The sequence below is a fragment of the Sminthopsis crassicaudata genome, chromosome 2 (genome assembly GCF_048593235.1).
Source record: "Sminthopsis crassicaudata isolate SCR6 chromosome 2, ASM4859323v1, whole genome shotgun sequence".
Classification (NCBI taxonomy): Eukaryota; Metazoa; Chordata; class Mammalia; order Dasyuromorphia; family Dasyuridae; genus Sminthopsis; species Sminthopsis crassicaudata.
The window spans coordinates 320679281-320700449 of NC_133618.1; the positions used below are offsets into that span (position 1 = coordinate 320679281).

A 21169-nucleotide genomic window follows, 5' to 3' on the forward strand; every position below is an offset into this window, starting at 1 on the left:
CATGTGTAATCCATGGGGGAAATGGGGAAATTGTCAATGTGTCCTTGAATTGTACTTAAGATGGCCCTGGGATCATCAAGTCTTGGATGATCCAGATTAAGGGGTGAGGTCCAGGAAAGGGGTTCTGTTAATAGCACAGGACAGTAGAGATCTGATTGGCTAGGAAGGGAGGCAACTCCTTCCAACTCTAGTCTGCCAAGCCACCCTTGGGGGGGGTCAGCTGTGCATTTTGCTGGAGACCAGGGGATAAGGTTGCATGCTCTGAGAGGGGACAGTCTAACCTAAATCTTTGGAGCAAAAAGTAAAAAAAAAGAAAAAAAAATGTACTTGGACATTTTTGTTGTATGAGGGAAAGTGGGGAAGAGTTCTCTTCTGTATAACTTTTGTCTGTGTTTGTGTCTTTGTGCAGAATGTCTTTGTCATGGCTCTTCTGTGAGCTAGAATTTGTTAGGGAAAAAAAAAAAAAAAAAAAAAAGAAAGGTCTGATTTTCCTGTAGGCTCCAGTTCTGGTCAAAGTTGGAGCTTTAGGAAAAGTCCATTGAGAATAATGGTTGGGGAATTTGGCAATTGGTCATTTCAGAGATCCACCATCCAGATTAGCTATAATTCTAACTTTGTCCTCCCTTTTTGGATTAATGTGGATAAAACTAGAAACAATAAGGACCTCCATTTCTTTTTTTCCTCTTCATTTACCTCTGTGCTATTGGGTTTCTGTACTCATCATTCAACTGAAACTGCTCTCTCCAATATTACTCAGAATCTTTAAATCTAATGGCCTTAATCCTCATCTTTCTTGGTCTTTTTGCAGCTTTTCATTCCTTTCTTCTTGATAGTCTCTTTTTTTTTTTCATGAGAATCTCTATTGTCTCCTGATTTTCCTCCTATCCATTAGACCACTCCTCAGACTTTTTTTTTTTTTTTTTTTTTTTTTTTTTTACTGGATCTTCATCAACATTTTATTTGTTAACAATGAGGGCTCAAGGTTCTGTCCTAGGCCCTTTTTACTTTCTATACTTTTTCATTTGGTAAGCTCATTAGCTCCCAGGGCTTCACTTATAATCACCATGCAAATTACTTTTGAATCTATTTTGTCTAGCCTTTATCCCAGCTCCCACTTTTTTCTCTTCTTTCCTTTTTTCTTCTTTTCCTGAAAGATTATTTTCTAATTGTTAGGAATTTTTTTCATCTGGGGGCTTAGAGCTAATTAGAAAAAAAAAATGTTTTTAATAAAAACATATTTTTACAACTTCCAAAATACAGAAAACAAATTAATTTGGACTCTTGTAAACACAGAACAAACTTCAAAACTTGGTAGAGGCTGTATGTGATGTGGCAACTCAGACAATTTTCCCTATCTCCATTGATTCAACCCTCATAATGGTGAATAAGACCCCAGACCCCATCAAAATACCAGATTCTTGGTAGCCACGTGAGCCATTGGAAGGGACTTTGACAGGAGAGGGCTTTTGTAGAATTTAAATGGATCTTTTTTTTTTTTTTTTTTTTAGCCTGGGGTTAAGTGACTTGCCCAGGGTTACACAGCTAGGAAGTATTAAGTGTCTGAGACCAGATTTGAACTCTGGTCCTCCTGACTTCAAGGCTGGTGCACTATCCACTGCACCACCTAGCTGCCCCAAATTTAAACGCATCTTAAGTGGGACTTTCTAGAATTCCTAGCTACTGCATACATTTGGGAGACCACGTTACAGATATTATTACTTTCTGAGGCAAGCATGGTCTCCTATTCATTACCCTTTTACCTATGATGACATTGAGGAAGGGACTCAAACTCTAAAACTCCTTGAAGGAGAAAATCTTCAATTCTGCCTCAGTGAGGGACCCTGCCCAAGGGAAACAAGACAGTTTCATTCTGTTAACTAAATTGGATTGGTTCAGTCCAAAAGAAATTCCAACCCTATTGAATTAAAGCTATTCAAATTCCTGGTCAAGCTGAAACCCAGCTTGTAGATGAGGCAACTTGGGCTGTCCCAGCCCCAGCCCCAATAAAATAGCTTCCTTCAAGGAAGATCTTTTGCAGATGGACTTTGGTAGCTCCCTTTGCTACCAGGACCTTCTGTCTACGAGAACTGCATTCTCAGTGCAAAACTCCATAGATCTGCCACTATAGAAGTCAGTGTCTTGGTAAACTGATTTCTATCTAACATTATACTTTCATTTTGCAACTAATATTTTGAGAATGAGTGAATTCTTTCACTCCTAAAACCTGTGGCCGATTTAAAGAGGATTCTTAATATCTCTCTTATAGCCACTAATCTAAATCACTCAAACAGCATCAAGACTTTAATAACTACGTTGCATACCTTTGGGCATAAGCTATATTCAGAAGCATGTGGTGAATGTAGGAGGGATTCATCAAGAATTGAGAGGCATCCTTGGAGAAGATATGCAGGAGCATACTCTTCAATAGGGACCTGAACAGAGATGAATAAAGAAAAGCAGTTAAAGGAGGTCTAATGCCCAGCATCCATTCTATGTGATTTTGTGAATGGGTAACTCCTTCCTTTCTCAGGAGCAATAGGGGAGGGATATGTGGCTCCCTGAGTTGGAAGGAAAAATTGAGATCTCAAGTTTGAGCCTTCCTACTGACAAAGATAATTGGTAGGCTGTCTCATTTGGGAAGGATTCGTAGACCGAGTAGATGCTTGTCTTAGTTGCTCTGATATATTTGATTACTGTATATTATTTTTCAATATTTTGATTAAAGAATCATAGAATCATACGTGCATTGGAAAATGTCCTCAGTTAACCTGATTTAGTTTTAGAAGAGAGAGTTACTAAAGATGGTTTAAGCAGGAAAAAAACACTATTGAGGTCTTCAAGTTTGAAGAGAAATGGTTAGGCTTTAGTTGACTTTTAATTGTATCTGCAACAGCAGGATCTGTTCTACAGAAGCTAAAGGTGATCGTAGCTCTAAGAACCAAATGGAACATTGAGCAATGGGACATTGGGTTGGCAGTTTTAAGACTGATAAGAGAGCTGGTGGTTTTCAAAAAACAGAAAATTAGAGAAACCAGGATTAGGAAAATGCCTTTTTTTTTTTTTTTTTTTTTTAGAATTATTTAACTCATTAAAAAAAACATAAAGAGAATTTCTTGAGGAGACTGGAAAGCTTAACTTTTAATTTTATAAAGAGGGATTTTGGAAGGAGATTATTAAGAGATGACAGAAGATGAAAAGAACTTCTTTCTTAATGAAATTGTCAACCTTTATCTTATGAATGTTGAAGAGAATTCTTGAGAAAAGAAATTAATTGCTATCCTGAGTGAATTGAAATTGTTTTCATAAGTCAAATGCAATTACAAGAAGAGTTAGAGGTAACTCTTGCTTCTTTCTCACAGCTAAAATATGGTAAAAAAAAAAAAATGAACTAAAAATTTATGGCTCTGTGTTATTGCTATTAAAATGTTAATAATTTATAGGTCCAGCAACTATTTATTTAAACCAAGAAGAGTAAGGGTTTTGATATGAGATGTGCAATTATTTGTGGAAAAGAAACCTTCTTTTAGCTTATTGAATAATTATTATTATTGAATGTTGAATAATAATAAAAATTAATAAACTGGGATGGAGGGGTTTAGAGTTTGATGAATGTAGCAATTTAGTAATTAGTGAATTTATTAATCAAGAAATATCCAAAAAACAAAATCAACAAATCAAACATTTCCCCATATTACTGTGGAACTCAAGATGATGAGAATGAATATGCTAAGGAATCAAGTAGCAAACCATAGTGATTTGTGTGTGGTTGGTTTTATGTAATCTCCTTACTTTCATGACCACTTGTTGTTGTTGTTATTTTGCTAAGGCAATTGAAGTTAAGTGACTTGCCCAGGGTCACACAGACAGGAAATATTAAGTGTCTGAGACTAGATTTGAACTCAGCTCCTCCTGACTTCAAGACTGGTGTTCTATGTACTTCGCCATCTAGCTGCTCCTCATGACCACTTATTAAAGGAATCCAAGTATTGGCTAGTCTTGGTAGAATATCTGAGTGAAAAATTCTAGTGACTAAAGGCTGCATTGTGCTACTTCTACTTGGAAACCAAAAATTATGTAATTTTACTGGATTTAAAAGGAGAATAGAGAAATCCTACCTTCCTGTGATCCACATTGAGACAGACTCAGGTGGACATACAACTTATATGAGCAAAAAAATAAAAACAAAAACCACCCATACATTCCCTACACACATTGTTACAAATCTCATTTTTGTATTATGTTTATTTTTATAGTATATTACAAATTCAGCAAAAAGACAACCATATTGATTTTTTAAATACAGTTTGTACCTCTCAAAAATTCTATGCTATCTCTAATACATTTTATTTCAAAAGTAAATGTATATTTCCAGGTTCAAAAATAAAATACAAAAATAATATTCTAATGTCATCAAAAAGTTATTTTTTCATTATTTAAGTACTTTCAACAAATTTATTAGAAAAAAGATGGAAAGGTTTAGATTTCAGAAAAGAAAGGTTTAGATTTCAAAAAAGATGCTTTTGAGATAGCAGCATACTTTAATGTAACATTTAAAGTCTTAAGATTACATTGTGAACACATAAACTAGCAAACTGATTCAGTTTTATGCTGGTTTTAATAATAGAAAAATTTGATTTTAGTGGATTGCTTTTGTGCATATACAAACTAATATTCTTCTAAGGGTTCTTAATAATTATATTTAGGCTTTTTTAAAACTCTTTAAAATGGGATAGATGTTTTCAAATGCTTCATAGATTTCAGAACGTTCTTTGGCACCTGCAAAAAAAAAAAAAAAACAAAGTTAATAATGTATAGTTTTTAAGATAGAACAGATTCTATTTTAAAAACCAAAGTCACAGCTCTTGTGACTCAAACTTCAATATTATTACCAGTTAAATAGCCTAAATACTATGGCTATCTTCTCTTTAGTTGTCTTATAGTAGGAAAATAACATGGCTATATGTGCAGTATAAAGTTGAGAGGACACGACTATTTTAGTTCATAGGATACCAGTTAGAAGAGATATCAGTGGTCAATGAGTCCAGTCTACACTACAAAGAGACTCTATTTAAAACATTCACGCAAATTGTTATATAGTCTTTGCTTAAGAAACATTAGTGAAGATAAGCCTACTACTTCCCTACTTTTGGACATTACTGCAAAAAAAAAAAAAAATTCCCTGAAATCAATGCTATGCATTTTTCTTCCCTATCTTATCTCCATAATTTATATATATACATTGGGTCCCATATATGTCCACTCTAGGTTCAAGGCATTCTATGGGTAACAATAGCTTACATATTCCTTCCTGTATATTCACTTGTATATTGACACAATTTGCTTGTAGCAAAGGCAAAGATAAGATGGCATAAAATATACAGTATTAACAAAACATTCTCTCCACAAACTACGGTTGTACTCTCCCACAAATACAACAAAAACAATGGGAAGAATCTATCTATCTATCTATCTATCTATCTATCTATCTATATGTATATATATATATATATATATACATACACTGAATACACTATTAGAGGAAGATATACACACCATGGTGTGTTGAAGTCAACCCATACTGAATTAAGAGAGGCAATTAAAAGCATTTATAACTGAGAAATCAGCAAATACTGCATATCATAGTCTGATTTATTTTTCTTATTTATAATTACGAAAGTAGAATGGGATAAAGAAGGAGGGAAAGGGTGAGGGGAAAGGATATGAGAGGGATCCTTGGAGGTAAGTCAAGGTCCCAGGTAGAAGTAAAGCAGAAGATTCCTATCAATATGGATAGGAAATAAGAGATACATGCAAACATAATAATAATGATCAGGAGTAGAATTTAGTACAAAAAGAGGCAGTAATAGTAATTATTGCTATCAAAGTTAAAGCTAAACTATATTTAATCAAAAGAGAAAACATAAGTAAATTATATTATATGTCAGCCATATTTACCAGTATTGTTTTTGACTATTTAAAATAACTTGATAGTGTAAGGTTGGAATATTGCTGTTGTAGGAAATGGTGAGTTGGTAAAATCAGAAAAATATAGAAAGATGAGGATTTGTGAAGGATATTATCCATTTTCAGAGAAACAAAGGGCAAACAAATATAGTTCAGTATTACATAAATGTGCATGAAAGTATTTGTGAATATATATGTATATAGAGATATACAGTCCCCTCCATTCTACCATGGGGAACCCCTTCAGGAAAATTTTAATTACAACAAATATCATCAGAAATTAAGATTCAATGTAAATTTTTTTTAATGTCTAGAGAATAGTACAGAAATAATGGACTAGTCACAGAACATTTTATATAATGAATAATTCTGGAGAGGTGATATCTATCCCACAAGTTTGTGATGCTGCTTTATATGGTATTATATAGTCACACTGAATTACATTTTTTGGTTTGTTTAGTTGTTTTTCAGTCATGTCCAACTCTTTATAACTTCATTTGGGATTTTCTTGGCAAAAATACTGGAGCAGTTTGTAATTTCTTTCCCAGCTCACTTTACAGGTGAGGAAACTGAGGCAAACAGGGTTAAGTGAATTCTCCAAGGTTACACAGCTAGAATTTGAGGCCAGATTTTAATTCAGAAGGTGAGCATTCCTGACTCCAGGACTGACACTCTATCTGACAGGGTACAACTTCTGGGGGAAATATGGCAATAATTTTAAGGTCCCATGACTATTCTATCATTTTAACAATCTGTCCATCAATGATTGTAAACGTCTTCTGGTCTAGGAATATAATAATATTTCTTCCCTTAGACTTTAAGGAAGATATATTAGTGATCCTGAAACCCTCTGACCTTAGAGTGCTATTGTTTTAACAATCTGTCTGTCAATGATTCTAAAGTCTTCTGGCCTTAGAACAGTCCTACAAACATTGCTGACAGTCAGATAGATAATCTTTTGGTCAGTGATAACCAAGTTCCTGAAACAATAGTAAATAGACTACCTCTCAAACTACCTGTAAGCTGTGGTCTAACCTTGTCTTATAAATCTATCTTCTTGCTTGCTCTTGGTCCTTTGTTAAATTCTTTTGGAACTTTCAATTGATGTTACAATTACAATAACCTTTGTCCCTTGACTTGGAGATAGGTTCAAACCTTCAAATTTTTTTGAGACACCTCGTGACAACAGTCTATTACCCCAACCTTTTTTAAGTTTCTTTTTTGAATCTTAACATATCTACTGAGTCATTTAGTTTTATTTACTAAGCACTTTTTGACATTAGCTAAATTACCTTTTATTTTTCCAATTCCTCACCAGTACTTCCCTCTTCTATCATCTTCCCCATACTATTAATGGTTATTAATGTGCTGAACTTATGATCATAAAATAGATTGGTTTTCATCTTGAACCTGGATCTACAAAGAGATTATGAGAGAAAAGGAAAAATCAATTCCACAACTCCCAACTGCAGGAAGCTAGAAAGTAGGAAAGGGTGTGTGTGTGTGTGTGTGTGTGTTGTAATTGCTAGAAAAAACCTCAGAGAATCAGCTAATGATGCGGAATACACAAAACAGAGTATGCTGAAAATCCAGTATTTGAAATTTGCAAAAGTTACCCAGTTTGATGATAGAAAAATTGCTAATATCTGTATGAAGTCCCTAACTACTCTACCTTTCAGTAGGAGGTATTTACTTTTATTTCAAGATAGGAGAAAGATAGGAGCAGCTACTGGGATCTAAGATATAGTTCTTATAGTGTTATTTGATGTTTCAAACTGTCAGTGTGACATCTTACTGTTGCTATAACTATTGCTTATATGCAAGGAAGGGGGAAAGGAAGAAGCATTTATATAATGCTTATTATGTTCCAGGCAACATGCTAAGCACTTTTTACAAATATTTTCTCATTTGATTCTCACAACAATCTTGCAAGGTAAGTGCTTCTATTATCCCCATTTTACATAAAAGAAAACTGAGGCAAACAAAAGTAAAAAAGAGACTTTCTCAGGGATACATAGTTAATATCTGAAGTCATATGTGAACTCAGGTTTTCCTGATCCAGATCCAGAACCCTATTCATTGAGCTACCAAATCTAAGGACTTAAAAAAACATTGCCAACCCCTATGTCCAGCATTCTGATTAAATAAAAACTGATCTTTCATAAAGAGGCACCTAAGAATATGCTGAGGAAATAGAAAGATTTTTTTTGTGGGGATGTCCATAAGGATAGGCCATTGAGGTCCATGGATCAGTTAGACACTGCTGCAGGGAGTTAAGGTAGATCATCTTGGAGATGACCTAATGGGCACAGCCATTCCTCTTGGAAGGTGTTAAAAGGTGTTTAAAATGCAGGCTATGAAAGCATTAGGGCTTCATATACTAATTGACAAAGGCCACACATACATGGGCTACATAAGAGAGCCTGGAGTTTGGTAAGAAAGTTGTGTGTGATGACAGCAAAGCAGATACGTGGTCTCCAATGTGGTTAAATCCAGAGAATAGTTCTAACAAGTACTTACATTGGTTTATTTGAGATACTAGTAACACAATTTAAGCAGTAAGCTAGAATTCAATATTTGTATATTTTAACCATGTAGTTTGTGTCAAGGCTTATAAAAAGATAAATACAAGAGGTGGCAGAAAATGGGCTCAGATCACTGGTTTCTTTAACTCAGAAATAAATTCAGCAAATAGTTGATTTGGTGACTCTCTGGTACCTAAAAATAGAAGAACTAGTGGAGGTAGAAACTCAATTGGTAGATAAAAGTGTTTTTATAGCAATAGTGGGATGGGGGATAGGTTTCAGATAAAGAACACAGAATCCACAGTACTGATTCCTGATCTTTTCAAGAATTGTCATAGAATAATACCCTCTCAGAAATCATGTAAAAGAACTACTATTCAATAATATCATTACAGAATTCCAGTCAGTATGTAATGATCAAGGAAGGTAGAAGCCTTTATAAATGCCTACTAAGTGGCAAGCTCTGTAATAAACATTTAACAAATATTATCTAATTTGATCTTCACAAATATCATGTGAAGGAGCAGCTAGGTGGCACAGTGGATAGAGCATCAGCCCTAAAGTCAGGAGGACCTGAGTTCAAATGTGACCTCAGATACTTAATACTTCCTAGCTGTGTGACCTTGGGAAAGTCACATAACCTCAAATGCCTAAACAACCCCCCCAAATTATCATGTGAGCTAGATGTTATTGTTACTCCCATTTTATATCTGAGGAAACTGAAGCATACAGAGATTAATTAATTTGCTGAGGGTCACACAGCTAGTAAGTGCCTAAAGCTGGATTTGAACTCAGTTCTTTCTGATTCCAGACACACTGCTCTAGCCGCTGTTCCACTCAGATGCATTTTTAAATACTTTTATAGAAAAGCAAGTTATTCTGCCACATTTGTTTTGATAATTCAAATTTGTTTAAATGTGATTGATCTATTAAGGAACAATCTGACCACAACACCAATTTCATGTTTGCTTATGTATTATTTCCCCTGCATGGAAAAGCTAGAACACAGAAAGTTGCACTCAGCTAAACTGAGCCTTGTAGGAATTTTAGGGATTATTGAAGAATAGTTACAGTGGCTTGAAGATAAAGAATAAAATGTTGAACCAGGCAGTTTCTATTTTATCCTCTTGTGTCATCTGTATGGGCTTAAAATATAAATCCAAATTCTGCTGCTTTGCTAGCCTTCTCCTTTCATACAAAATAATCTGGATGTTACACATTTTACTATATTCAATATCTTAGCACCTGTCTTCAAGTCACTGCAACCATGTGAGACTAGTGGCACAAAAACCTAGAGAGCAAAAACTATTCAGGAGGATAAAAGATATAATAATGTCAAATGCTGCAGAGGTCATGCAAAATTGGCTTGAGAAAAGGCTATCAAGATATGATAACTGTGATAGCCCTGGTAACCTTGAAGAGGAGATTCCACTGAAAAATGAGGTCAGAAGCCAGATTGGATAATTTCATAGAAAATAGGGACAAACTATTAGTACCAAATTTAGATAATTTTTTCAAGAAATTTAGCTGAGAAGGGGAAGAGAAATGTGGGATAATTGCTAGTGAGGATTATAGGGTTTTATGAAGGGATAGAAATAAAATATATCGGTATACTATGCCAGTACTTCAAAATGCCCTGTATTGCTTGCTAAGTAATAAATGGCTTTCCGTTCTGGATATGTCAGATTCTTATACAGAGAGACAAAAGAGCTATTCTGGGTCAGGCCTTGCTTAGGTTAGTCCAAGGGAATATATGAAGTAGTCTAGTCACAAAATGGAATAAAACCAACTTTACTCATGATGAAAAAAGATAATCAGATAAAATGCAGTTTACTTCCTTCTGCTTCCACATTCATGAACTGTCACACTAAGTCAGGAAGGCATTTCTTCCCCTCTCCCCCAAGTCAGTGGTAACTATGAAACTTTCAATACTGAGTACCCAAAATTTGGATTCCTCCCCCCCTCCCTTGCAAGAAAATCAGACAAATGATAATTTCAAGATCTGCTTTATCTTCCCTTTTAAGGGAATTAATGCAGCCTACATAAAACAGGAGAAATGGCTCAGTGGAGAAAGTGTTGGGCCTTGAGTTCAAATCCAGCCTCAGACACTTTATGTCAGGGTAAGTCACTTACCATGTCTGTCTTCATCCACTGGAGAAAGAAATGGCAAACTTCTACTCCAGGATGTTTGCCAAGAAAGGCCCATCGACAGAATCGGTGCATTATGGTCCAGGAGCCACAAAGAATCAGACATAACTGAACAACAATGTAAAATGGTACCTGTTTTATACTGCCCTTCTCTTACCCTATGTCTAATGGAGCCCAGTCATGAATGACAAAGTAGACCCTTCTCTTTTAAGGAATAAGCAGCAGCAGAAAGCCTTGTGAGACAAGAACCATTAGCTTCAGGTAAGCACACAGAATTAGGGAAGCATATTAACTCCAGGCAGTGTCTGGAGGAAGAGCCAGTCAGCATATGGAAAGAAGGAATGATAGACACAGTGGACCATGGTAGCAAAGGAGCCATGCAGAGCTGGGAAAGCTACTGGAACAGGCAGCTGCCATAGAGAACAGATATCAGCATTTCAGGACCAGCACTGCATGAATAGTCAATGCACAAGAGAATTGGGGAGGCCTCACATTGTCTGAACAAGTCAGGACTCCCAGATCAGAGCTAATGACTTTTTCCCCCTTTCCTCCCCTCTGTATCCATTTAATCTCCCTTTCTCTGCAAGAGAGGGGACAATCTGATATTTTTCTCAGGGTGAGAGAGGAATGACAACCATGATTAGTTGTGCAACATAATAATACACTATTTTAAAATCTTAAAAAAAGTCCAGAATAGAAAATCCTAATATTGTTGATTTTAAAAAAGCACTGTTAAAAAAAGCAGTTGTAAAGGCATTATGCCATTCATCCATATACACACTGAGAACATTTCTTGAAAGTTGCAACCAAAAAGATAATTTTGTTCAACTTTTTTGATATCAAATGAATCATGATATAAAGACACATAAACTTTCTAAAAATGTTTGTTACTGTCAAGCAGTATGTCCCACAAAGTCATAGGAGCATCTTACTAAGCATGTTCAAAGAGAAAACAATGGCTCACTCATACCCAGTCCCCCTCAGCAAATCACTTTGGCTATCTGGCTTATAGTGTTAGCCTGAATGGCAGAAGACAGATCCTGGTTCGTTTAAATTCTGCTTTTGGAAACCATAAACAAAAACAACCTTGGAGGCAATTTAGTCCAACTTTCATTTTATAGACAAGAAATCTGAAGCTCAGATTGCAATGAGGTGGCACAGTGAATAAACCTGTTGTTAGGAAGACCTGAATTCAAATCTAGCATCAGACACTTACTAGCTCTGTGATCATGGCAAATCACTTTACATTTTTCAGCTTTAGATTTTTCAATTGTAAAATGTAGATAATAAATAGTACCCATTTCCCAGGGTTGTTGGAAGATTCAAATGAAATAATATATGTAAAACAGTTGGCATAATGCCTAGCACTGCTTATTTTCTTCCTCTCAGCCCTTCCTCAGGATCTCACACAAGTTAGAGTCAAGATTCAAACTCAACTAATCAAGCATTCTTTCTCTTCCAACAAGTTAAATCCAAGTAGAAAAAGATTCCCTAATTATAGGGTGGCCTTCTAGATGCTCATGTTTTCAGGACTTATAATAGTAACTATGCTAATTTTTAAAAGCTCCAGAATACTACAGGACTTTCTCAAAAAGATCTATAATTTTTAAAAATTAGGCTAATATAGCAAATCAGTTAACCCTGCTTCTTCAGTTTCCTTATATGCTAAAAGAACTGAAGAAGGAAATGTTAAAACATTCCAGTATCTTTGCCAAGAACTGCCTCCCTCCCAAAAAAAGGAGAGTATGAAGAGTCACACATGACTGTAATATCTGAAAAACAAACAACCCCCCCAAAAAAACCCAAACCAAACCAAAACAAAAACACTTGGAGTGTTGTCTGTAAAATCCTGGAATGCAAAGATAGAATGTAAAAAGGAGAAGTATCTGATCCTTTCTTTGGCCTTTGGAATTTGGAGCACAGTCACTCTTCTCAGACTACCCATGACTTGTTCTCTCACTTGACAAAACTACTCCTCAGTCAATATCCTTATTCTACTAAGTATGTTGAAGGAGAAAACAATGGAAAGAAGACAACATTGCTCATTCATAGCCAGTCCCCTACAGCAAATCACCATGGCTACTTGGCTTAACAGTGTTAGCCTGAGTGGCAGAAGACAAATCCTGGATCCAGTTTAAATTCTGCTTTTGGGAAGCATAAACAAAAGTATTAATAATCAAAATCACAAGATTCTCTCTAGTATAGCTGAGTCACCAACGTAAGTTTAAAATGATAGCTATTTTAAACAGTAGGGACATACCTGACTTTTTCTTTGTACCAAGTCTAACCATTCACTAGCTCACTCTTTCTTTCTTTCTTTTTTTTTTTTTTAAATTATTTTATTTATCACTCTTACTTCTTGCAAAAACAAAGATTGAATCAGGACCAAGGTTTTTCCCTCTTTCTGTTTCTTCAGTCAGAAATCAACTGGTATAGGCAATCTTTGTCAAAGATTCATTCAGCCAGGATGGCTAAGATCTAATCAAAGACAGAAAAAGAAATTCTAAGTTTAGATAAATGGGTGGATTCCTGCTCATAGTGTTTAGTCATATAGGTCTGGGAAAATGTGGATTCTCCCTTTTGTTAGACATAGAACTCAAAAAGTCTTTTTGACAAAGATTTGGGTAGGCAGTGTCACATATCTCAAAACTCTCTTTTTTAGACAGTCCACCCTCTTATTTTAATAATCACTCTCTCATTTGATGTTAACCAATCAGACTTGATTACGATCCTCAAGAACACCTGCTTCCTAGGGCATATAAACGGTGAGCTCTCTGCTGCGAGGCAGTACTTTAGCTTTTATTTCTATTGAAAATACCTCCTAGTGCATCTCAGTGTCTCCAAACTAAAGACTGCTTGTGCACTGCTTCTGCTCCTTTCTCTAAAAAACTACTCTCTTCCCAAATTCTCTTCTCAGAAAGAGCTACTTACTCTGTCACACACTTTCTTTTTGGCTGAGGCAATTGGGGTTAAGTGACTTGCCCAGGGTCCCACAGCTAAGAACTGTTAAGTGTCTGAGGCCAGATTTGAACTCAGATTTTCCTGATTCAGTGCTAGTGTTCTATCCACCACATCAACTAGCTGCCCCAACTGTCACACACTTTGACAATTCCAAGAAGTTCATATATCCAGGTTGCAGAGACATTTTGAATGTAGCATTAACAATGTACACAAGAAACTCCAAGAAACTCCAAAGGATATGATGGCATAGAGAATTCTAGCTAGTCAATTAAAATTAATTTAAATAATTAATAACCAGTAAAGTTGTGGAATATAAAATAAATCCTCATAAATCAAAAGAGCTAGGAAGAGAAATTCTATGCAAAAATAAATACAGAAGCTTGAAAATATATGGCATTCTATTTGCCATGATTTACACAGAGACTATGAATCCAAGTATAATATCTCCTTTGTGTAATAAAGTCAAACCTAGATGATTGGAAAAACAAATTGGTCGTGGTTAATTAGAGACAATATATTAAAAATGATGCTGCTAGCCAAATTTATTTTCTTATTCAATGCTGTATTATTCAAACCCTTGAAATTATATTTTATAGAGACAGAAAAATAATAACAAAATTCATATGGAAAAAGTAAAGGTCAAGAACCTTAAGGGCAATAATGAAAAGAAATGGGAATGTAGATCTCAAACTATACTACAAAACAGTAATCATTCAGTTTTGAGAGAGAAAAAGAGTGAGGGAGAAGTCAATTAAATATATTAGAGAGAGATATAACAGATAGAATCAAAGAAACATAGTAACATACTGTTGATAAATTCAAAGTTACTAAGGGAGGGCTTACTATTGAACAAAAACTGCTGGAAAATTAGAGTCTGGCAAAAAGTCAAGTTAGATCAATAACTCACACAATACATTGAAATAAATTCTAAACAGATACCCAGACTAGATATAAAGTATTACACCATAAATTAGAGGAAATAAACAATAAACAAATAAGAGAGGAAGAAATTGGAAGAGTTTATGACCAAACAAATGATTTACAAAAAAAAGGTTGCTCAAGGATAAATGGATTGTGTCAATTATGTGTCAATTACATAAAATGTAAAATTTTGTACAAATATAATGTAGTGAAAGGCAAAATAGAAAACTGGGGGGGGAGTTTTGTGGCAAATTTCTCATGTAATAGATTCAAAGGCCTCATAACTAAGACATATATAAAGAACTTATTCCTTAATAGATAAATGGTCAAAGGATATGATCAGGCAGTTTTCTTTTTTTGTTTTTGGTACTTAATAGTATTTCCCTTCCCCCCTCTTGCCAATTACATGAAAAGATAGTTTTCAACATTCATTTTTGTGAGATTTGGGGTCCCAAGTTTTTCTCCTTCTCTGCTTTGACCCCTCCCCAAGATGGCAAGCAATCTGATAGAGGTTATACATGCATAATTATGTTAAACATATTTCCACATTAATTGTTTTGTAAAAGAAGAATCAGAATGGGAAAAATCACGAGAAAGGAAAAAAAAAAAGTGAAAATGGTATGCTTTGATCTTCATTCTGATTCCATAGTTCTTTCTCTATATATGGTTAATATTTTTCATCATGAGTTTTTTAGAATTGTCTTGGATCATTATATTGCTAAAAGGAGCCAAATCTATCATAGTTGATCATCACAACAATGTTGTTATTTCAGTATACAATGTTCTCCTGGTTCTGCTCATTTCACTAAGCATTGATTTATGGAAGTCTTTCCAGGTTTTTTGAAATCTGTTTGTTCATCATTTCTTATAGCACAATCAATATGCCAAAACTTGTTCATCCTTTCCCCAACTGATGGGCATTCCCACAATTTCCAATTTTTTTGCCACCATAAAAAGAGCTGCTATAAATATTTCTTGTATATGTGGTCTATTTCTCTTTTTTATTATCTCTTTGGGATATAGATCTAGTGTCTATATGGTGCTATTTCTGGTTCAAAGGGTGTGTATGCACAACTTTAAATGATTGGATCAGTTCACAACTCCACCAACAATGCATCCAATTTCCCCTCATCTTCTCCAAAAAAGAAGTTCACACTTAAAACATGCAGTTTTCAAATGAAGAAATCTAGGTTATCAATAACAATGTGAGAAAATGCTTTAAAATACTAGGATAGAAATGCAAATTAAAGCCACATAAGTCCTATTTCATATCCATCAGATTGGCAAAGATTACAAAAAAGGAAAATAACAAATATTGGAAGAACTAAGAAAAAAAGAGGTATAATAATGCATTATTGGTGAAGCTGCAAATTGGTCAAACTGTTCTGGAAAGCAATTAGGAATTATGCTCCCAAAGTTACTAAACTGTGAATTTCTTTTTACTAAGCTAGTAATCCTGTGCCTTCAAAGTAACCAAAGAAATAGGATCTGGAAACTAAAGGAGTGTTTGTTGTCTTATTGGAACCTGAACCAAAATGTATAAGAATGTCATAGAACATTATTGAAAAAAAAAAAAAAGATGAAACTGATAGTTATAGAAGAAACTAGGAAGACTTTTATGAAATGATACAGAGTAAAATGAAGACAACTTATTAAAAAAAATTCAATGATTACATAATAGAGAAAAACAACTTTGAAAGGCTTTAGAACTCTGATCAGTGTACTGATAAACCATTAATCCAAAAAGAGAAAGAAGAAACATGACATACTTAAATGATTAACTTAAAATCTAAAAAGAGAAATCTATTTTTGGACATGGCCAATGTAAGAATTTGTTTTTTTCCAGACTATGCAGGTAAGTATTGAGGGGCTTTGTTTTTAGGATTTTTCTTTTCCCTCTCTTATACATTTGTTAAATGGAAGTAGTATAGAGAGAACAGAAGAGATTAATAAGAATTCTAAAAAAGAATGCCTATCATTCAGATTATGTGTATTTGGTTGGGCAACCCACTTAATTAGTTGATCAATTCATATATTTTAGATAGGCACTATAAAGCTGTGCCCAGAATTTAAGAGGACAAAGACAGTATGACAGATCGAATTTAAAAACTTGTATATAATTAAAAAAAATAATTCTGAACTCAACACATTAAAAACAAGGATTTTCATATATATGTATAGCAGAACATAAATTATATAAGAAACCATGAATCAGCATTTTATAATAGTTACTTTAAAAAAAAGTTTATAATAAATCCCATGTTGTTTTCCTACTTGTCCATACTTTGTTCTCTTCTGTGAATTGAAAATAGGTTGATGATTTTGATTAAAATCAGTATTGTTAACACTACTTTCCCTCTAACTGAACCTCCTCCTTCTCCTTCCTTAGTTAAAACAGAGAAAGAGAAAAAAAATTTCTAGTAAATAAGAATAGTCAAGCAAAAACAGATCCAATGGCCAGGTCTACAAAATGTATGTCTCTGTTCCTTGTCACCTGTCAGGAGTGGATTATATACTTCACTATAGGTCCTCTGAAAAAAATGATGACTACTGATCAATGTAGTCCTTCTTTTAAGTTTTTCTTTTAAGTCCTTCAAAGTTATTTTTCTTTACAATGTTGTCCCTGTGTAAATTATTCTCTTGGGCCTCCTCCTCTTCTTGTTCTTAATCTTCAATCTCTGCTTCAGGAAGGAAGCTTATTTTGCTTGTATTTACTCTCCAGTATTACCTTCTCTGTTAACTCCTCTCTTTATCAGTGTATATCCCTGTTGAGTTTGCTATATTTTGATACCAAACACTCACTCACTTACTGACTCCCTCCCTCTCTGCCTCACCCCATCCCATGCACACTGAATCTTCCTGTATTCATTTTAGATGAGTGAGATTACTGTGTTGCCCAATTCTCCCCTTTTTTCCATATTCTTTTCATGCAACTCAATGAAGAGAAATAACATTTTATCCTCCTTCTTCCTCCTTCCCACATAAACACATTATTGTGTTAAAGGTCTTGTATACAAATACCTCTTTAAACTCTCAGAAGAGAACCAATCCTCTGTTTTTCTTTTTAAAATTTCTACATATCTTTGAGGAAATCAGGGTTTCTTCTTCCTCTATTAGAATAGCTCCTTCTAATTTCTCTAATAAATTTACCTTTCTATGTCTCTTTATTTTGCATCCCAAAGTTCCTACTCAGCTTTAATCTTTTCATCAGAAATATTTAAAAGCCCTTTATTCCACTAAAGATCTATTTCTCCCCTTATAGGATTATATTCAGCTTTGTAAGATGTATTGTTCTTGATTATAAACTCATATCTTTAATCTTTTGGAATACTGTATTCCAATATCTCTCATTTGTAGTAGAAGCTTTCAGATCTTATATGATCCTAACTGTGGTTACTTAATACTATTTCTTTTTGGATGCTTACAATATATTAAAATTTGATGTAAAAGTTCTAGATTGGGGGAAGTGATACATGGTGGTAGTTTTTCTTTTGGGAATTCTCTCAGAAGGTAGTTGGTAAGTTCTTTTCATTTTTCTATTCCATAATGTGCTCTTGTTTGGATATAAATCCTTCCCTTATCCATAGATCTGATGGGTAAAATATTCTATAATCCCCAAATCTGCTCATATCATATCACCCATTTTTATCTTATCTTGATATTCGATGTGAGAGAATGAGCTATATATAATGTCTGCCAAACTGTTATCCACTTTCCCCAGCAATTTTTGTTTTATAGCAAGTTATTGTCCCCAAACCTAGGATCTTTGGGTTCATCAAACAGTAGATTACTATAATCATTTTTCCAGACCTCTGATAAAGTTAGAACTAGAATGGTAGCTCAGTGGAATAGATTAGGTACAAATTACATTATAATAAATGACCATAGTAATCTAATATATGATAAACCTCTGTAGTATATGATAAAGCTTTTGAGACAAAAAATCATTATTTCACAAAAACTGCTGGGAAAACTGGAAAACAGTATGACAAAAACTAGATATAGACCAAGATTGTTTACCAAGATAAGGTTAAAATGGGTACATGATTTACCCTAACCTTAAGCAAAACAAGAGAGCACTGAGTAGAATTTAGGACCAAAGAAGAGAGAGAGAACATTATAAAATATAAAATAAATAATTTTGATTAAATAAGCTTAAGTCTTTTTTGTCACAAACAAAACTAATGCAACCAAAATTATAAGGAAAGTGGAAAATTGAGAAAAAAATTGAAACAAGTATCTCTGATAAAGGCTCCATTTTTCACATAGAACTGAAACAAATTTGTAAAAATACAAGTCATTCCCCAATTGATAAATGGTTAAGAGACATGAACAAGCATTTTCTAAGAAATCAAACCTATTTGTATTCATGTAAAAATGCTCTAAATCACGATTGATCAGAGAAATTTAAATTAAAAGAATACTAAGGTACCATCTCACACTTATCAGAATGGCTAATATCACACACAAAAAATGTTGGATTTTGAAGGGGATGTGGGAAAACTGGGAGACTAACGCATTGTTGGTGGTGTCGTGAACTGATCGAACCATTCTAGGAAGCAATTGTAGACTATGCCCAAAGAACTATGAAACTATACCCATCCAGCAATAGCACTGTTACATCTATATCCCAAAGATATCCCCACAATGTAAAAGAGCCTCTTTGTACAAAAACATTTGTAACAGATCTTTTTGTGGTAGCTAAGAATTAGAAATCAAAGGGATAAACTCACTTCCAGTTGATCAATGATGGACAGAGGTAGCTACACCCAGAGAAGAAACACTGGGAGGGGAATGTAAATTGTTAGCACTAATATCTGTCTGCCCAGGTGGCATGTACCTTCGGATTCTAATGTTTATTGTGCAACAAGAAAATGATATTCACACACATGTATTGTACCTAAACTATATTGTAACACATGTAAAATGTATGGGATTGCCTGTCATCGGGGGGAGGGAATAGAGGGAGGGGGGGTAATTTGGAAAAATGAATACAAGGGATAATATTATAAAAATATATATATATATGTGTGTGTGTGTGTGTGTGTAAATATATATATATGTATAATGCAGAACTGTGAATTACTTAGCTATTCTCATCAATACAACAATCTAAGACAATGTCAAAGGGCTAAAGATGAAGTATAATATCTGTCTCCAGAGAAAGAACTGATATTGATTGAATACAGATTGAAGTATACCATTTTTCACTTTCTTTCATTTTCTTCCTTTTCATACTAAATGACTAAAATGGAGATGTTTTACATATTTGCACATGCTTACCATCTCAGGGAGAGGGAAGAAGAGATATTTAGAATTTAAACTTTAAATAAAAATGTAAAAAACTTGGAAAAATAAATAGCTCCCAAAAAGAAATTCTTGACCTTTTATTACCCAAATTAATTTTGTTATTTTTTTCTATTTCTATGAAATAATTCTTTGTTAGTGTGGCATGGCACTGAAAAAGTAAATTAATTTAGGTAGTATTGTTGTTTTTATTGGCAAAGTCTAATCATAAGCAATCAATAACTTTCCACTTATTTAGGTTTGGCTTTATCTTCAGAAACAGAATACAACAGTGTTATATTTACATAATTCTGTATGCCTTTGCAGATATAGAATGTTACATATTTTATACAATCTGTAGTTATTTTAAGTTTTGGTGAGAATATTAAGGAATGCTAATGATTTATATTTGTTTTATATCTTCTTGCAGTTTTGCTGAATTTTGTTCAATTGATTTGTACTCTAGGACTCTTTTCCAAGTAAACCATCAAATCATCTGCAAAATGTGAACATTTTGTTTCCTCTTTACCTCAGCTTATCTTCAATTTCTTTTTATTGTATTACTGATGTAGCTATTATTTAAAATATACTAAAATACAGTAATAGTGATAATGAGCATCTTTGTTCTGCCCTTGATCTTACTGTAAAGATGCTTAGTTTATTTGCATTCTGGTTCTAATAGCTATAGTCAGCCTTCATTTTTGTTTTATTGAAATATAGAATAGAGGCTTGTAAAGGGCTGAAACTCTGAATAGGTGCACTGGAATCAGATAACCGTTCACTTAAGGCTAATTACTTATTGGACAATACTCTAGCTTGGAAAATGGCCCTTCCCACTATTCTGTACTGGCTTGATCTTTTGGTGTATACAGATAATTGTAGGAGGGATTAGGGGGTAAAGTAAAACAAGCCAGAGCCACTTTGGTGGTGAATGAGGAGAAGGGAGGTTGGTAGCTGGAGAGCTTGTGGTGGTTTCATCCATTTCCTTTGCTTCTCCCCCTAAAGACCAAGGACTTTTGCTGATCCTGACTCTGGTTGATCCTGGGGTCAACAGGGAGCTAACTCAGTCTTCACAGAGATCCTTCAAAAAATTAATGGTTTTCAAGGAGACCAACAATTCAATTCTCTCAATCTATTTTCCATGTAGAGATGTTTTATATCAACTATTTTACATTTTCTTCAGTCATTTTCAATCTTTTGGTTTTATTCAAATATTATTTTGGAATGGAATCAATGATTTCTCCTTAACCTATTTAAGTTTTCAGAGTTCCTTTAGCTGGTTGTTTTCTTTCAAATTCTTTCCTAAAGAGCTTTTATTTCATTTTTTATTTCTTGCTTTATTTCTTCTAGATATTTATGTAGTT

General features: G+C 34.1%; 1 protein-coding gene across 1 annotated transcript in view; it reads right to left on the bottom strand.

Annotated features, from left to right (window-relative positions):
- Window positions 1–4614: 4614 nt before the first annotated feature.
- TBPL2 (TATA-box binding protein like 2) overlaps window positions 4615–21169 on the bottom strand; it is a 56074-nt gene continuing 39519 nt past the window's right edge. Inside the window, exon 7 of the mRNA XM_074285121.1 lies at window positions 4615–4776. Within this exon, the coding sequence (XP_074141222.1) occupies window positions 4700–4776 (77 nt within the window). The 3' untranslated portion in view covers window positions 4615–4699. The remainder of the gene's footprint in view (window positions 4777–21169) is intronic.